Source organism: Lissotriton vulgaris, chromosome 9 (genome assembly GCF_964263255.1).
Source record: "Lissotriton vulgaris chromosome 9, aLisVul1.2, whole genome shotgun sequence".
Classification (NCBI taxonomy): domain Eukaryota; kingdom Metazoa; phylum Chordata; class Amphibia; order Caudata; family Salamandridae; genus Lissotriton; species Lissotriton vulgaris.
Genome location: NC_141697.1, coordinates 147450401 through 147469652, shown reverse-complemented (window position 1 = coordinate 147469652; position 19252 = coordinate 147450401). Strand labels below are relative to the sequence as shown.

The 19252-nt window shown below is 50.0% G+C and overlaps 1 protein-coding gene across 1 annotated transcript in view; it reads left to right on the top strand.

Annotated features, from left to right (window-relative positions):
• The first annotated feature begins 13658 nt into the window (after positions 1–13658).
• Positions 13659–19252, top strand: part of TYRO3 (TYRO3 protein tyrosine kinase) — a 456471-nt gene continuing 450877 nt past the window's right edge. The window contains exon 1 of the mRNA XM_086937235.1: positions 13659–14415. Coding sequence (XP_086793361.1) covers positions 14361–14415 — 55 coding nt within the window. The 5' untranslated portion in view covers positions 13659–14360. The remainder of the gene's footprint in view (positions 14416–19252) is intronic.

The window sequence follows — 19252 nt, the reverse complement described above, 5'->3', positions numbered from 1 at the left end:
CAGCTCGTGGTCTCCCTGAACCAGGCTGAACTTTCCCACACGAGTCTGAGTGATTGTCTGGAGGAGGTATCAAAGTGGATGGGCCTGTCCCAGCTAAAACTCAATAACCAAAAGACCGAATTGATGTTACTGGGCAGGAATGCATCATTCAACTCCCCCACGCTATGTCCTCCTTCTATGGGCGCTAGCCCAACTCCAAAAAGCGTGATCAAGAGTCTGGGCTTTTGGCTAGACAACGATCTTCCTTTCAAAGTACAAGCCAGAAAAACTGTGGCCACTTCCTTCTGCTTGCTTAAATCCATCCGTAAAATCCTCCCTCAACTGCCCGACAGAGCCAAAAAAATCCTGGTCCAAGCCATGATCTTGGCGAGGCTGGATTACGGTAACGCGCTCTACCTAGGAGCCCCAGTCTCTGTCATCCAGAAACTTCAGGTGGTACAAAATTCCGCCGCTAGATTGCTGACAAGCACTAACCACCGCTCCTCAGCCAAACCAGCGTTGAAATCACTCCACTGGTTACCCATACAGGAATGGGTACATTTCAAGGCCCTCTGTATAGCCCATAAAAATCTTCAGGGTAAAGGCCCCCCATTCTTGCCAATCTGATCAAACCACACAGAACCCCCAGAAACCTCCGTTCTAACGAGCTTAACCTGGCACAAGTCAGCAGAATTAATAAAGCTCGTACGGGAAGTCGCCTCTTCACCTACAACACCTCAAGGTGGTGGAACTCCATGCCCCTCCCGCTCCGACAGGAGCCGAACCATCTTTCCTTCCGTAAGAAATTAAAAACTTGGCTCTTCCCCACAAAATAATGATATCTGACCCTATCCTTCTTCAACCTCCTCTTTTCGTAGCTGCAAGCGCTGGGATGCCTCCGGGTAGCCATGCGCTATACAAGAATCCTTTCAATTCAATTCAATTCAGCTTGGTGTTGGTCTCTGTGAACCCCTCTATGTTCGGACTTAGAAAGTTTACTGGAAGTCAAATCTCCTTCAGCATGGCAAACCAGCATGTTGAGGCCGACTGGCAATTCGCACTCTAACACCAGTCAAGGGTCCAGAAATTTGGGTACCACTTTGTGGGTTAAGACTCACTCAAGCAGAGTCCAGTAGCAAGGTCCACAACAGGTCCAGTTGGAACTGGTCAGTGGGCCAGTTGTAGGGTAAGGACCTTTGGAAGCTTTTTCTGAACCTGCTGCTCAAATAGGATGTCAGCCAGCTGACACTTGGTTACAAGGCAAGTGTGTGCAGTCTTTCTTCCGTTTTTTCAGACAGCAGGACAATCCTTCTGATTCTTCACGGGTCCAGGGCTGTTCTTAGGAGAGGTTTGTAGGTTCCAGGAGAGGTTTATGGGTCCCAGTGCCAGTCTGTGGGTAGGGTGCAAGCCTTTGTCCACCCACTAAACCAGTTCTGGTCAGTTCCTCTACTTCCAGGGAACAGTCGCCGTCCCCACACCCAGTGCCTTTTGTCCCCAAACTGGGAACAATACACAGCTCACCACAGGGGAGCCATCAAGTGTCAGGTAACAGCTGGGCACTGGCAGGAAAGCATTTTTTTTTTAGGTAAGAAATTAACAACTTTCCAAAAGTGTAACTTCCAAAACAGTAATATACAATCTGATGACCAATTTTCATTAAAATTAGCCCTTAGCCATTTTTAGCTATTCCCAAACGCTGACTTTAGCACTTATTAAATGCAATAATCTAAACCAGTGTTAATCTATGTGAGACCCAAGCCTTGCCACAGGGAAAAACCACTTTGGAGGTTTTTTCACTGTGGAGACATGTAAAAAATGTAATAATCATGTCCTACTTTTTAAATATTATGCACCCTGCCACATTGGCTTTTAAGGTCTACCGTATGAGTTATAAGTATTAAAAGGAAGGGTTAGGCCTGGTAAAAGGTTTATTTTGCCCAGAAAAAAGGCAGTTTAAAACTGCACACCAAGGCTGCAGTGGGAGGCCTGGAGGCAAGTTTTACAGAGCTACTTTAGCGGGTGGCACAATGAGTGCTGCAGCTCACTAGCAGCATTTAATCTACAGGTGGCCCTGGGTACAGTGGTACCATATAAAGGGACTTAAAGGTAAATTAAATGTCAGAGAGGGAGAGTGCAAGCCCTTTACCAATGGTTAGGAGGAATAAAAGTGTGGAGTTAGCTGTGGCCAGCAAAAACTGGTACAGTGAAAGAAGGGAACATTCTGGGAGAATATGATGCAAAGATGGTAATTTCCAACATAGTAGTACGTGGCAAAAGGAAGCAGTTAAGGGAGAATTCTGCGACCTTTGGGGCTTAGATGTGCCAGCTCATGTGCGTGGCACTGTGCCCTCATCACTTGCAGGTTGAGGTATTTAGTCCTCTTTTTTTCCTGGGGAGGTGGCCTGTTTTGGGCCTTTCCCTTTGCTCATGGCTTAACTACTTGGGTCTAGTGGGTGGGTGCCCTGTCTTTATGTTTTCCCTCTCTAGTTTCTCTGCTGGGCAGTGTTGGTTTTGTTTAGTTCTGCTTCTCTTGTGTTTCCTAGGTCACTGCTGTGCTTGAAGTTGAGGTTGGTTACATTCCTATCTGTAATGCATGTTTGGCTTATTTTTTTTCCCTTTGCTCCATTGTGAGTTCCGGGCTTGTTGGCTGTATTGAGTAGCTTTGTTGCTAGCTTGTTCCTTGTGCCCGCTGGCCTTGGCCTTCTCTGCTCTCACGTAATTGGAGTGTGATGTTGGTTTTCTGCTGCTCTCTGTGGCCTTCCCTGCCCCTTTCACCTATTTGTTCTTGGGATGTTAATTAGCTTTTCACTTTCCCCCCTTCTGTTTGGCCTGATTCAGGCCTGCTCATGGTCCTCTGCCCTGTACCAAAGAGTACTCCCTTTCTCTGCGTGTTTACTTTCTTCCAAGTCAGCCTTTCTGCCCGCCATCCTGCTTTTTTGTGTTTTTGTCCATGGCTGAGTTCACTGGTGGACTAGTGGGCCCTGAGTTTCCCTAGGTGTATCTTTATTGTGGGAGGTTCTCTTGAGATTTATTGGGGAGTTTGGGCTTTGGCATATGTCTTTGTTGTGGGTTACTTCTGGTGCTTCTTTTGTTTTGTACCTCTTGTTGTTCCTTGGGGGTTGTTGGCCTTCTTCTTGGCTGGTTCTCAGTTTCCTCTGCAGCGCTTCATGTCCTGGAATTAGTGTGTGGGTGCCTGTGGTGATCTTGCCTCTTTATGATCTGAGGACTTTGCTTGGACTTTGCTTTTGGTGATGGATTCCTCTCCTGATCCTCTGTTGGGTTTTCTCCTTGGGCATCTGCTGGCTCGTATGTAGTTAAGTGGTGCTTGACTACTGGTAGGCCTTAAGGCTCAGCGGGCACGTTTTGCATCCCCTTCCTCTGGCTTTTGGTGACCTTGGTGTCTCTGAGTTGTCCTTCCTGTTCAAGTTAAAAAATATGTAGGAGTAACTTTTGATCACCGACTATGCAGCTGTCTGCACGTAGAGCAAAAATGTGTCAGGGATATTGAGGCTGCATCAGGGATTAAATGGCTTGTTAATGTACTAGATGGAAATCCAGAGTCCAACAATCCAAGTATTTCATGTCACAGTGGTCTCTCCCCTGACTGTGTGGGGCTTTGGTACGCACATGGAGATTGGCAACTTCCTGGGATAAAAGGTAAACTATGGAAAGTTACTGCGGGTTTAGGAGCTGAGGCTGCCCAGCAAATGCAACTAGACTTTAAATTGAGATCCTTAAGAATGAGCGTGTTATGAATGTTGTTTCCTTTCTGCCTTCGGTGGATTACTTGTGTTACAATGCATGAGGAAACATTTTACATTTAAAAAATACACCGGATCATCGTATATTACATTCCTTATGTCATAGTTACATCAAAGTAAAAAAAGTCAAAAGGTTTATTTGCATAATTAGTTAAAATTGTTACAAAATTCGCATGATAAAATAACAATGCAAGATTTACAAAAAAAACTGGAATTATTGTCTCTCGGCATCTGTTAAAATTGGGGACAAAACATGTAAGATCCTGAAGTTAGGGTGTCCCTGAAGGCCCACCACCTGGGTGTTCCCCCTGCTCAATTTGTCCTAAGCATTTTCTTACTTCTGTCAGGAATTTAACTCCACTGCATGCCAGGATTGTGGAGGAGCCTCCGAGCCAGCTTGTGAATGCATGTCTGCAAAAACGAATGTTTAGCTCGTTAAAGATGGGTTTCAATAAAAGTTGTCTCTGTCCTATCAGAGCCGGACATACACAGAAAAGGTGAGCAAGGGTTTCAGTTTTATACCCACAGACACGACATTGCTCCGTCTGATCTGAGATTTTCCACGACGGTAGTAGGTCCTTCGAGACGTGCATCCCCATCCGATAGTCTGTAAAAGCCTTTTTTAGATGACCACTGAAGTGGGATAAAAGGTATGCAAGAGGTTTTGAAGTTGTGAAGGAGTTAATAATGGTCCAGCCATGCCAACGTTTTGCCAGTGACTGTTTATCCTCCATAAAGGATTTCCTTTCTACTGCCTTTCTAATGGCTAATCTGCTTAGACTTGGTTTGTCTGTCCCAGATTTCCAGAATGATTTCAGATCCAGCTTTTCCAAACAGAATTTCAGGTACTTTCCCCAGGTGTTCGGGGCTTCGGTATCCGCCTGTATTTTTATTCCCTCCCAGCTCAGCCAGTCCAATGTATCTGGGTCTGCAGATCGAAGTTTATAACAGAGTTTCACGAAGCCGCTCATGCTCCGGAACTTCTGATTTTGCAGTCCAAATTCGAGCCTGACTTGTGAAGCTGAGGCGGATTTTGGCAGATTGAAGACCGCTTTATAAATTTTAATCTGTAGATAATTTAAAAGATCGGCCTCCTTGCCACACCGTGTAACTAGGCCATAAGATAAGGTGGGCATAATCTGGGCTGCCATTACTTTTAATAGATGGTTAAAGTTAGGGCAATCCATTTTTACTTTTAAAGAACGATACGCAAAGATTAAAGATTGTGCTTTTGCTTGTAGTGCTGTTTTGTGATCCTTGTAGTTTGCACCTTGTGTTATTGTTATTCCCAGGTACTTGTAATACCCTTGTTCTTTCACTGTTGCCCCTTGGGCCATCCATTTGTACTTTAGCTTTTGCGGATCTACTAGACGGACCACTTTTGTTTTTTCTTTATTAAGTTCCAGCCTTTCACTTTCCAAGTAAGATGTTTATTTATTGCTCTTTGTAAGCCGATTGGTGTTTTACTCAGCAATACTTTATCGTCGGCATATTGTAGGTAGTGTTTTGGGTTATTAGCCAAAGATGGTGGGTGGCTATCTTCCGATTCCAGCGCGCCTGTGAGGTCGGAGAGAAAAAGATTAAAAAGGGTGGGGGCTAATACGTAGCCTTGTTTTAGGCCTTGGTGCGTTGGGATACTCCTGGTTGTGCTGCCTCCATTTCCCAGTTTCACTCTAGCCCCAGTGTGCTGATGTAGGGCTTTGATAGCTATTAAGAGTTGATGTGGCAACCCCCAGCTCTTTAGTTTTCTCCACAAGCGCTCTCTATTCACCCAATCGAAGGCAGACTTGATGTCAATAAAACAGGCGTACAAGCGGGATCCCTTTGCTGCCGCTAGATCCATTAGGATGAACAGGCAAGTTAAGTTTGTTATTGTTCCCATTCCTTGCCTGAATCCTGTTTGAAATGTAGGCATTATCTTTGTGTCTGTTATCCAGGCTTGTAATTCGAGTAGAATGCAGGAGGCGTAGAGCTTGGCCTCTACGTCTATTAAGGATATCAGTCTGAAGTGTGTGGGATTACGATGGTCTCCATGCTTGAATATAGGATGGATGATGCTGCCTTTCCAGGAGGCGGGTAGCTCTGCTCGTTTATATATTTGGTTAAATAGAGGTGTTAGGGTCTCTGACCACAGGTCCGGATCGTGCTTAAAGATTGCGTTTGGCAGCCCATTTGGGCCTGCTGCACCTTCTGACTTTAGTCTTGATATTATCATCCTCAGTTATTTTTTGGTGGTTAGATCGACTGGCTCTGTTGGCCCCTTTGGAACTTTTTCCAGCTCGGAGTCTCTATTTTCATTCTTCTTAGCTCCTTTTAATTTCTCCGTGTTTTCCTGTGTTGCTCCTAAACTGTTAACGGGGCCTGAATCTGTATTGCAGTATAGGGTTTGCACGTGTCTGGTCCAGGTTTCTGCTCCAACCCCTGCTTCCTGTTGGAGTTTTACCCCTTGATTTAGGTCATTTATAATACCCCAGAAGTCCCGACTGTTAGGATGTTTACCCGCGATTAGTAGTTTATTCCAGATGGTTTCTTTGTACAAGTACTTCGCAACCCTCAGTGCCTTCCTATAGATGCTCCTGTCTCCCTTCAGATTAGATTTGTTTGTCACTAACCCCGATGTTTTTTGGCTTGCAAGTTCTCGGACCTCCTTGGCGACCTTTCTTTTTTTTAATCTTAGGTCCATGTTAAACCAAGGCTCCTTTTTGATGTTAAAATTACTCTGATTCCCTGGCCTTTGCTGAAGGTCCTGAATAATTTGCTCCCAGTTGGATACTCGCTCCTCCTCTTTTTGGGTCCCAAGATTGGCCATCTGGGCTTTAACTGAGTCCGTGATTTTGCCCAATCCTTCACCACGCCATTTTAATTTTCTTAGGTTGAACTTTGATGCGTGGTGAAGGAGGGAGGTCGTAATTGGCGCCGTACTGGGTACGATATTCAGACTTATTATTTGGGGGAAATGATCACTTTCTACTCGATGTTCTATTCTAAATGATTCAATGCTGGGAATTAGTTCATCACTTACTATAGAGTAGTTGATTGTTGAATGGACCCTGACGCTCAGATATGTGCCGGCTGCCGGCCTATCCCCTTTGTATTGCCATTCAGGTTTAACAGTCCATATTCTTTTAAGCTGGATGCTAACTTTTTTCCGCCACTATTTGCTGTCGTCTTCGCCTTCGCTTTGTTTTGAGCAATAAGAGCAATGTTGAAATCCCTGGAGATAACCAATGGGCATCGCGAGTAGGTTCTTACCATCACTTTGATCAGTGACAACAGGCTCATGTGTTTTTCTTTTTGTGACTTTCTGTCAGGATGGATATAAACGTTGAATATTAAAAGTTTCCTCGGTTCAGTCCCCGATGGCGGGGCTTCGGTGATTCTGGTCACTTGGGCCCATTTCAGACCCACGTCCAGCTCTTCTGATACCCAATTGTATTTATGGGTTACGTATGTTGATAATCCACCACGGGATGCCCATGCATTGAGAAACTTTCTGCATATATGTGGTGTTATTTGAAGCCTGGGATTGAGGTCGTTGTAATTTCCATGACTCCTGGATCAAGATTATATCTTGTCGTTGGAAGAAAGCTTGCGTTTAGTGGTCATGGGCCATTTCTCGGAAGCCATGCACGTTCCATGAACAAAATGACACATTTGATTGCTCTGTTAAATTCTGGGGGAGCTTCTTGTACATGGTCACGGAGAAGTTTGGGTCTGGGTTAGGCAGCTTTATTAATCAGGACGTTAGGTATCCAAGACCAATCCGTTCTGTCTGCATGATGGAGACCCGTTGTTTGTGGTTTGTGGTTTGCGACTTGCGCTTGCTAGCGCTGGCGAGGAGGCCCGGGCGCCACGCAGACAAGAGGTATGTTGTCCTATAATCCTTGTCCCTTGTTTTGGGCACATGTGTTAATTTGTAAAGGATAGGGGTACCTTGGGCGCTTATGTCGTGTAATGGAGATGCCCCATGATTCAAACTGAGGTCTTGCAGAGTATATATTTTCTACCAGGTCCTTTGAGGCCCAAGTTGTAAATGTTTCCTCAATTGCCGCATTGTTTACGTTTTGTTGAAATTCAATGGAGTAAAGGTCCTGAGAAGTGATTTCTTTTAGAGCTGATGTTTCATTGAATAATTTTAGCAGATTTCCTCGATTGAGAATGTCCTGCGTCCCCCTTGTTGGATATTCGGGGATAAAAGTCAGTTTTAGGTCAAACGGCTCTGGATGTTGGCTTAGCTCCTTTTGTGTTGGGCCTGCTTTGCAAGATGATGGGTTGTGAAATTGAAGGCTATCGCGGAAGGAGTAGGTCGATTGTTGTGCTTGCTCTTTCTGTACTGCCTCAATTGTATTTGCCTTTTCCTGTGTTGGGGCTGTGTTGATTAACTTTGTTGGAGCCGTACTTGACTCCCTTAACATTAGCGAACATTTACGTTCCTTTTCAAAAACTGTGATCCGCATGGGGATTGGCACAGTTTTGATTTCTGGTGCTGCTACTGGTCCGTGGATTTCGTATGCGTTTCTTTCAGATGTTGTAGGTGTTCGCTGCGCACTACTAGCTTTTGTACCGTGGTTGGAGCCCTCTTTGTGCATGCATTTTGTGCCTATACTGTTTTTTACCAGGGCTAGTGTTGGTTCATTTTGCTCACATCCTCCATAACCGACCGCTTGTGTGGGCTTCGTTTTTTCTCGTCCAGGCTCTTGTGCTTTTGTTTGCTGGTCCGATCTTATGCCCATTTGACAGTTGTCACCTATGGATGGGGATGGACTCGAGTTTCCGTGTAGGTCGGAAGGGGTGTTTTTAGCTCCTGTCCTCGGGCGTTCGTCCCTTGATGTGTTTGATGAAATTATCTTATCAGTTGGATCTGCAAATATCTCCTCACCTTCTGGCGACCCATTCAGAGATTTGGGTTTGTTTTCCTGGGGAATGTTGGTTTTAAATATTGGAAAGATGTTGCCAGTATCTACGTTTAGTTGTTTTTATACTTGAGCCTGGCCTTCCTTGCCCTTTTTCTTTGCCTCTTTGTTGGTTTGTCCTCAATAAAGGATTTTTGGGTAAGTTGTGTTTCTTCCATGTCTGAGACTGTTTTTCCTAAACCAACTTCCTTTGATGTTTGTTCTTGGTCCATTATTTGTTTACTTCTTGTAAGGCCATTAGTGAACTTTCTCTTGACTGTTTGTGGTTTGTCCGGGGTAGGTTTAGTTTCTATCGCCTGACTGTGGCTTCTGGATAGTTTTACCTCCCCTAAAATGTCCATCAAAATGGCCGGGAGGCTTGATAGCTTTTCAATCATACTTCCGCATCCACAGTTGCACTGTTGTTTACTCAAGCTGGAATGGACCTCCGATTTCCCCTGAGTTGTTAAGAGCAATGATAGGAGTCCAATTTTGTGTTTATACCCGAAATATGCCCAGCCACTAACGTGATGAGATCGATCTGGACTTCCATTTTATTTGATTGGTAATTCAGCACCCTTATTGCTTGCTCTAGAGTGCTTAACAGGGATTGGGTCCATGACGTGGAGGGCTGGTCTTTTTGGATTTTACTTAGGTCCTTGGGCTCTGAGTCCAACGACCTCCCCGATGAAATTGTGATTGGTGCGGAGTGGTTGTGATGGAGTTGATTTATCGACATGGTGATACTGTCATTTATGGATACTTTTTGTTGGTCTCTTTTTGACTCGGGCAGCGAGGGGTTGAGACCAGCTCTGATCGCGGTCATCAAAACCATTTTCTGTTCGTGGTGCTCTCCCTTGTGAGTCGATGTACTTCGTTATTCTCTCCGTAAGTTCCTCGAGTTGGGAATTGTTTGATAGGAAGAGGGGCTTTAACCATGGGTCCCCTTCTTGCCCGGATAAAGTGGATAAGTTTCTGTGACCTATGTTTCCCTCCTTGGCGCCCTTGATTGCCTTTGTGTGGTCGCCTGCTTCGACGAGCTCCATGATTGTCGCACTTTTGCTCTGTCTCAACCGGGTGTCCTTTATAAGGGGGTTGTCTGTGATGTCCTTTACAGCTCTACCTCCCTTGATTTCGTTTGTGGCTGCGGGCGTATTGGGATGATGCACCTGGGCGGTTACTAACGCTGGTCTGCCTTGGGGAGAGGGACCCAGACACGATGGAGAGGGTAGACTCTCTGGTTCGATGCTCTTCATGTTCTGCAGGCTATTGGCCCATGGGGAAGGTACATTCAGTGGCGCGATGGGGCTTGGCAGTTTGCAAGCCTCAGCTGTTGGTGCGTAGATCGCCGCCATTGGACCCTTTAGGTAGAAGAATTTTAGGAGTCCATTTTTCCGTCTGGTGTCTGATGTTAGCTCAGGGGTTGGTGCTGATACCAACCTCTCCCTGGGATTTGATCTGGTCCCTGTTTCCGATGGTGAATTAACTTCCACAGTTGACTTTCTCAATTTTTTTTTTTTTTTTTTACTTTCCACGGGTTGGCGCATTTTCCCGGATCTCATGTCCCCAGTCGGGACCTTGCGATCTTTTAATCCTGCGTGAGAAACTGATCGTATGAGTAAAAGAGGGGAGGGGAGTTTTTGGCTCTTTTCTCTTTGTTAATGGGCCTTTCCGTTTTCTAGCACTTATGGTAAACTTTACTGTAGGTCTGATTTGTTGCTGGAGCGGTGCAGGAGTGGGAAGCGAAGGATGCTGGTCCCGGTGCTTGTGGTTTGTACTGCGGCGCTACTGCTGCCTCTGCTGCCACCGCCCCCTCTGCCCCCCCCAGCCACTGCCTCCTCTGCTGCCTCTGCTGCCACCAATACCTCTTTCAAGCGGCTTCTGCTTCGGCTTCAGCCGGCCCCCGGTGGCTCTCAGCTTCTCCTGCCTTGTTAGAGGTTGTTTCCGGCAGAGACAGGCGTAGGCTGGGGCCGGAATTTGACAAGATTTGACAAAATTTAAATGATGAGCGGGTGGGCGGACGGCCCGGCCGGCTAGCGGGGCAGGGAGTAAGGGAGTAAGGGGTGTAGCCAGCCATACAACCCGGCCTCCGGATCCTCCCCACCTCCACTAACTCTGGTCCTCTTACCGCTCTCGGTCCACCGTCAACAGTACGATAGCGCTCAGTTCCACGCTGCCAAAGCCGCAAGCTCAGCCTCGAGCTCAGCTGTGGGGTCCGGACTGAATCATAGGCTCACTTGCTCGTGCCTGTGTAAAAGATGTCCACAGCTCCTGCCACTTTGGGGTTTTGGGGTGTGCTTTTTCAAAGCTTTTTCGGGGCGTGTTGGTTTTATCGAGCGGCTCCTACCGCGTTGGATTGCGGCGGGTACCGCCCTAGCTGAGGTGAGCACCCCAAGGTCTGCAATGGATGCTTGCCGCTCCTGCCCGCATCACACAACACTGCTTGTCCTTGAGCTCGTACACGGGCTCTCTCGGGCTCTCCCAGGAGCTCTGGGCTCTGGGCACTCTGGCAGCTGGCCCCCGTCTCCCCCCCAGCGAGCTTTGGGTGCCTCGGGTGCGGTGCTAATGCCCTCGTACCCCCTCCGCTCACAGCTGCCTACCGTCTCCTCTGTGGTGGTGGCGGCACACAAATCCCGGCTCCCAGCTCCCAGCGCGGGGCTCCAGGTTATACCGCTGCTCCTGGGTCCCGCTCTACAGCTGCTCGCTGGAGCTCACCCTGCCCAGCAGCACAGCGTGACACAGCACGGCACAGGGCTCCAGTTTATGCCGCCGCTCCTGGGTCCCGCACCGCAGCTGCTTGCTGCTCGCTGGGGCTCACCCTGCCCGGCCGCACGGCAGGCAGCACGGCACAATACGGCCCGGCACAATAGGAGCACAAATAGGAGCACGGTGGAACGGTGGAAGCGGGTACGGCACTCCTGCAGCGGCACTCCCGGAAGCTCCCAGCTCCCTGCTCCCTGCTCCCTCGACACAGCCCGCTCTCTTGCTCTCAGCTCAGCTCAGCGTTCGACTAGTCAGGTCTCTTCCTGTGCCTTCTTCCTATGGTCATGTGCACGCGTTACATCGTGTACACACAACAATCACTTTTGTTTTGTATATGCACTGCATCAGATCTTTTAATATTGCAATCAAAAATCTAATTTTGCCTGGTCCAGCGCTTCATATACATTGATTATGCACAGGTAAAGTCAATAGGTCTGGCTTTAATATCCCAACACAGACACTCACAAGTGCTATTTGAATTTGTTTGCACATTAAAACCATGCCTAATGGCTTTCCCAATGATTGTTTTTGAAAAGGTCAAATGGAAAATTCATTCCACCCATAGTAACTTTTTGAAAAGTGTTTCAAATGAATTGAATTCCATTTTTACTGTGATTTTGACAGTTTGTCTGTTATCAGATTTTTTTAAACAATTGAGTCACTTTTAGGGTGGAGTGCAGAAATCACAGATCTGGGTTGAATCTATCATCATTCTTTAGCTTGCTTCGCCACCCCAGTTCAGACCCAGCCATATGCAAATCAGTCTTGACCTTGTTTCTCATGGTAACAGTCCAGCCCGAACTGCCAAGCCAGGTCTTCCCTGGACCGGAAACAAGCATCCTGGGACAGGTTTTGGGGAAACACCCCTCATCAGCTGGGCTAGCTTGAATCCAGTGGCAAAGCGAGCAAGGGACCCACGTCTGGGCATAGCCTGCCAACTTAGGGCGAACAAAGCAAACACAAGGAGATAATGGGCGGAGCACAGAAAATGTTAAGACACTGAACCCCAGTCACAGATCTGGGTTGAATCCATCATCGTTCTTCAGCTCACTCTGCCACCTCAGTTCAGACCCAGCCATATGCAAATCAGTCTTGACCCTGTTCCACATGGGCGTGGCGCGCAACAAAACAATGGATTTAACCCAGATCTGTGACTGGGGACGAATGTCTGATTACTCTGCATTCTGTTCATCATCTGTTCTTTTCGCTTTTGCCGCCCAGACATGGGTCTTGTCCTCGCTACACCACTAGATTCAAGCTAGCCTGGCTGATGAGGGGAGTTACCCCGAAACCGTTCCCTGTTCCAGCTGCCAGCAGGACTCTTTAGAAATGGTTGATCGACGCTTCCAACATTTCCCTCCGTCGTGGCATGGTAGAATATGTTGTAGTCTTTTCGTATAGAGCCTGTCTGTGGACAGGATTTGATTGGGATTAAAAATCTGCCCGGGCACGCTTAAAAAAAGTGGTCCACATTTGCATATTGCCTTTCCGCAAAAAACTGCTTTGGCGAAATTTTATTTTAAAAAAAGGGGGGGGTGGGGTTTAAAAAAAAGCACAGATTAGTTTACACTTGTGAAACACCTGAAAACAAGCGAGGCTACTTTTGCTCAGCCCCCTTACGCTCAATATGCATATATTAATGGCCAGCCCAGCGAGAGAAAGGGAGTGACACCTCTGTCCGTTGATAAAAGGGAGGTAATAGACGCCCATCACCCCCAGAAAGGCCACCCAGGCACCCTCTGGGCTGCTAGCAGCATCGAACAACACAGAAACCGCCAAACTCGACCCCCAGGCTGCTCAAAAAATCAGCCCACAGCTGGAATTCGGATATCGGCCCCTCGGGCATTGCCCCAGTGCCCGTGTTACCAATCCGACACTGTCTGTGGAGAACTTTATTAATGACGAATCCGATAATAAACGTGCTAATATATTTGAAGAATGCAGGGCCGTTCCAGCACTAAACTGCAAGGGCAGGCAGGCTGTTTGTCCGCGGCAGCCCAGCAGAGGGCGCTCTCTTCACTGTTATTGACTCTCTCCCACCGTCTGCGTGCTGACTGCTAGAAAAGGGAAGGCGCCGGAGAGGGTTTGAAAGCCAACACAACAAGTGTACACCTCTCGCCGAGAGCACCTCACCCGAAGCCCGCCTCGTGAGGCACTGGCAGTGTGTGGTGGAGAGGGAAGGGCAGAGCCAGCTGTACAGAGTCCGTTGCTGCCAGGCACCAGTGGACCAGAAGGGGTAGAGCCTGAACAAACCCAGCAAAGCAAAGCAAAGCAAACCACCACAGTTACAACCAGCAGGCAGCAGCTCAAGGAAGAACCACAGCAGCAACTGATCAGGGACCGGCAGGCAGTGTGGCAGCAGCCCAGTAAAGCAGCAAAGCCAGCGGGTGCCTCAGACAGGGGACAGGCACAGCCAGGGGCAGAGCCTGCATCCCCCAAGACCACCAGCAGAAACTCTGCTGTGGGCACGGCGACCCAGCAGCCGCCCAGCAGACGGGCAGAACCAACAGCTGCCCGGGGCTGAGCCGGCAGGAGGACAGCAGAGAGCCCAGAAGCTGGGCAGGAGACCCCTCCGCCGAACCGAGGGCGGGAGCCGAGCCCAGGGAGAGCAGCCCGCAGGAGCCGAGCCCAGGGAGGGACGCCCCGCAGGAACCGAGCCCGGGGAGAGCCGCCCCGCAGGAACCGAGCCCAGGGAGGGACGCCCGCAGGAGCCGAGCCCAGGGAGGGACGCCAGCAGGAGCCGAGTCCAGGGCAAGAGCCGAGCCCAGGGAGAGCCACCAGCCACACTTTACTTGACCCGCCCGTGATTTCTCGGCGCCCAGGCCGGCACTGCGCCTTCTTCTCCTCCGCGTCTTTACGCGCAGCCGGGATTGTGTTTTTGGAGGGTTTTGCCCCGGGAGCCCGATGGGCGCGTGAGAGGACGGGCGGCAGAGGAGGGATGCGTGGTGCCCGGTGAGGCTGCAGCATGGGCGCCCCCCCGGCCGCTCTCATTCTGCTGCTGCTGCTCCTGGAGGCGGCAGGTAAGTCTCAGCCGACGCGTCTGGGGAAAGTTGCTGGGTCACTTCTAGTGTTGTCCGTCTCCAGGACACCCTCCCCCTGTCCCCGGCGCGCCCCCGGGGCTGCAGGCACTGCCCTCGGAGCACAGAGGCGGGCGGGCCGCTGTAGAGCCCCCTCACCTCACGCAGCATGAAGGCCACTTCACAGCAGGCACTGAGACCGGTAGTGCCACCTCCTAGCAGCAAAGGCACCTCTCCCACCCCAGGCTTGGAGGCAGCTTCACACACACCACAGAGCAGGCGTGGAGGCCGGCTCCAGCAACACGACGAAGCCCTTCTCCAGAGGAGGCATGCATTCAAGGCCCACCTCCATCACACACAACGTCCCCAGAGCAGGCAGACGCCGGGTACAGTAGCAGTCCCATCCCCGGGGCAGGTATGCAGACAGGGCGCCGCAGCAGCACACACGCCCTCGGATCAAGCATGCAAACAAGGCCTAACAGCATCACACACATTCACAGAGCAGGCACTGAGACCGGGTGCATCAGCATCCTTAGTCCACCCCAGAGCAGGCATAGGAATAGGGCACAACAGCATCACACACATCCACAGACAGGCACGGAGGCCAGGTGCAGCAGTAGCCTCAGTCCATCCCCAGAGCAGGCATGGGAATAGGCCACAACAGTATCATACACATTCACAGAGCAGGCACTGAGACCTGGTGCATCAGTATCCTTAGTCCACCCCAGAGCAGGCATGAGAATAGGGCACAACAGCATCATACACATCCTCGGAGCAGGCATGGAGGCCGGGTGCAGCAGTAGCCTTAGTCCATCCCCAGAGCAGGCATGGGAATAGGGCACAACAGCATCACACACATCCACAGAACAGGCATGGAGGCCGGGTGCAGCAGTAGCCTTAGTCCATCCCCAGAGCAGGCATGGGAATAGGCCACAACAGCATCATACACATTCACAGAGCAGGCACTGAGACCTGGTGCATCAGTATCCTTAGTCCACCCCAGAGCAGGCATGAGAATAGGGCACAACAGCATCATACACATCCTCGGAGCAGGTATGCAGACAGGGCGCCGCAGCAGCACACACGCCCTCAGATCAAGCATGCAAACAAGGCCTAACAGCATCACACACATTCACAGAGCAGGCACTGAGACCGGGTGCATCAGCATCCTTAGTCCACCCCAGAGCAGGCATGGGAATAGGCCACAACAGCATCACACACATCCACAGAACAGGCACGGAGGCCAGGTGCAGCAGTAGCCTTAGTCCATCCCCAGAGCAGGCATGGGAATAGGCCACAACAGCATCATACACATTCACAGAGCAGGCACTGAGACCTGGTGCATCAGTATCCTTAGTCCACCCCAGAGCAGGCATGAGAATAGGGCACAACAGCATCATACACATCCTCGGAGCAGGCATGGAGGCCGGGTGCAGCAGTAGCCTTAGTCCATCCCCAGAGCAGGCATGGGAATAGGGCACAACAGCATCACACGCATCCACAGAACAGGCATGGAGGCCGGGTGCAGCAGTAGCCTTAGTCCATCCCCAGAGCAGGCATGGGAATAGGCCACAACAGCATCATACACATTCACAGAACAGGCACTGAGACCTGGTGCATCAGTATCCTTAGTCCACCCCAGAGCAGGCATGAGAATAGGGCACAACAGCATCATACACATCCTCGGAGCAGGCATGGAGGCCGGGTGCAGCAGTAGCCTTAGTCCATCCCCAGAGCAGGCATGGGAATAGGGCACAACAGCATCACACACATCCACAGAACAGGCACGGAGGCCAGGTGCAGCAGTAGCCTTAGTCCATCCCCAGAGCAGGCATGGGAATAGGCCACAACAGCATCATACACATTCACAGAGCAGGCACTGAGACCTGGTGCATCAGTATCCTTAGTCCACCCCAGAGCAGGCATGGGAATAGGGCACAACAGCATCACACACATCCTCGGAGCAGGCACGGAGGCCAGATGCAACAGTAGCCTTGGTCCAGAGCAGGCATAGGAATAGGGCACAACAGCATCACACACATCCACAGAACAGGCATGGAGGCCGGGTGCAGCAGTAGCCTTAGTCCATCCCAGAGCAGGCATGGGAATAGGGCACAACAGCATCACACACATTCACAGAGCAGGCACGGAGGCCAGGTGCAGCAGTAGCCTTGGTCCAGAGCAGGCATAGGAATAGGGCACAACAGCATCACACACATCCACAGAACAGGCACGGAGAACGGGTGCAGCAGTAGCCTTAGTCCATCCCCAGAGCAGGCATGGGAATAGGGCACAACAGCATCACACACATTCACAGAGCAGGCACGGAGGCCAGATGCAGCAGTAGCCTTGGTCCAGAGCAGGCATAGGAATAGGGCACAACAGCATCACACACATCCACAGAACCGGCATGGAGGCCGGGTGCAGCAGTAGCCTTAGTCCATCCCCAGAGCAGGCATGGGAATAGGGCACAACAGCATCACACACATTCACAGAGCAGGCACGGAGGCCAGGTGCAGCAGTAGCCTTTTGTCTAGAGCAGGCATGGAAATAGGGCACAACAGCATCACACACATCCACAGAGCAGGCACGGAGGCCAGGTGCAGCAGTAGCCTTTTGTCTAGAGCAGGCATGGAAATATGGCACAGCAGCATCACACACATCCACAGAGCAGGCACGGAGGCCAGGTGCAGCAGTAGCCTTTTGTCTAGAGCAGGCATGGAAATATGGCACAGCAGCATCACACACATCCTCAGAGCAGACATGGAGATCATGCTCAACAGCATCACACATGCCCTCAGAGCAGCAGCATCAATCCATCCCCAGAGCAGGCATAGTAATAGGGCACATCAGCAGCACCAGGGCTTTAAGTGGACCGGGTCTCAAGGGGTCTGAGCACCGGCAGTTTTTTTCTGGGGGCCTCGAAACGGGTCTCTATCGGGCTCTGTTTTGAGCCCTGACGCAGGCAGCCCGTTGTTTTTTCCCGGACTGCAATGACCGCTGTTTGCTGTCACTGCAGTCCCGAAAAAAAGTGCCAGGGCACAAAACAAAGCCCGATAGAGACCTGTTTCGAGACAGCACCAGGCACATGGATGTGCGCTGCTCACACTTTACTACTTCTCAGTAGTAGAGAAGTTGCAGCATGACGTCATGCCAGGGGAGCGTTGTGGGGGAAGGGAAATCCTTTAAGAGTCATTTTCTTTCTGGATTTCCCTTCCCTTTCTGAAACTCAGGAGCAGCAACATTGTGGTAGGGTCACCAGGGCTTTAATTGGAAGCTTTGTCAATATTATATACAAGTTATAGTTGCAGCTTATTTATCTTCTGCAAGTAATAACCATTGACAAAGCCAATATTACTTACTTATTGTAGGTATGATGTTACTTGTATCAAATATCTGGATGCAATGACGGAAACAGCAAATTACAAGTCGGGCGGCACACTGTGCTAAGCACAGATTTTTTGCGCAAGTGATTTAAAGCCACGCCCCTAATTACACTGGCCACGCCCCTTTGAGAGACCCCCTCAGTTTTTTTATCCCACTTAAAGCCCTGAGCAGCACACACATTCACAGGGTAGGTATTGAGACCGGGTAAAACAGCTTTAGCTCAATCCCAGAGCCGACATGCAGGTCATGTGCCAATAGCATCACACGTGCCCTCAGAACAGTCGTGGCAGGGTACAGCAACATCAATTCACCCCCAGAGCAGGCATGGGAATAGGGCACGTCTACATCTCACGTGCCATCAGAGCAGGCATGGAGGTAGGCTACAACATCTTTAGCTCATTCTAAGAGCAGGCATGCAGACACGCCACCACAGCATGCCATATCCTCAAAGTAGGTATGAAGATAGGGTACAACAAGCTCCTCCTCAGCAGGCATGGTGCTGGTGTCAGGCCACAGCAGCAAATCACACATCCCTCTGAGCAGGCATGGAGGCAGGGCGCGGCAGCATCACACCTGCTCAGCTCCAGAGTGGCACCGTGTCATGCATGGCGCTTTCAGCGGGGCCTGTTCACGTGGCCCACAAAGCTCTGCATTATCACACTGTACTCATGGGCTGAGCCATGTGGGCTCGCAAACTGCTGCTTGGCTAGTGGCCAGGCCTGCCTGCAGGGCCCCACAGCTCTCACGTTTCTCAGAAAATACCAGCAGTGGTATTTTCTTTCAATTTTGGCTCGAGTTCTCTTGGGTTTATAATGGGAGGGTGAGGACTACAGATCCAAGCATCTGACGATCAAAACCCGGACTGGATGATCTACTCATGCATGGAACTGGGCAACCTGAGAGCTCTGAGCATCACATGACATGGACCACTTGGGCCTGGAAGCTATGCCCACCTGATAGAGCCTATGAAGAAGCAGCAGGGCGCAGCAAAGCAAAGAACTACACACACACACACACACACCTCTCACTCACACACCTCAAAGCAGACATGGAGGCAGGGCACAGCATCCCCAAACATAGCTCCCTAAGCAGCTGGATATAAAAGTCACATTTGCAACGACCACAGCTCATCAGCATGCATGAATGCAGGCCAAACCTGCATCAAACACACTCTGCTGAGGACACAAGACGGCATTTCACATATTGGAGATCAAACACACTCCCTAGGGCAGACACACCATCATCAAAAACATACCTCAAAAGCAAGCACGAAGACAGCAGCATCAGGCGCTTCATGCTGTGCAAGCTTGAAGACCAGCCAATCAAAGCAATGGCTGACCTCCGCACACTCTACTTAGCCCTCTGTGGAAAGCTTCATCTTGGGTACCAGTTCTCACCACATGCGCTGCTCTGTTGTCGGGCCGAGGGTCATCCAAGCACCATGGCTGCTAAG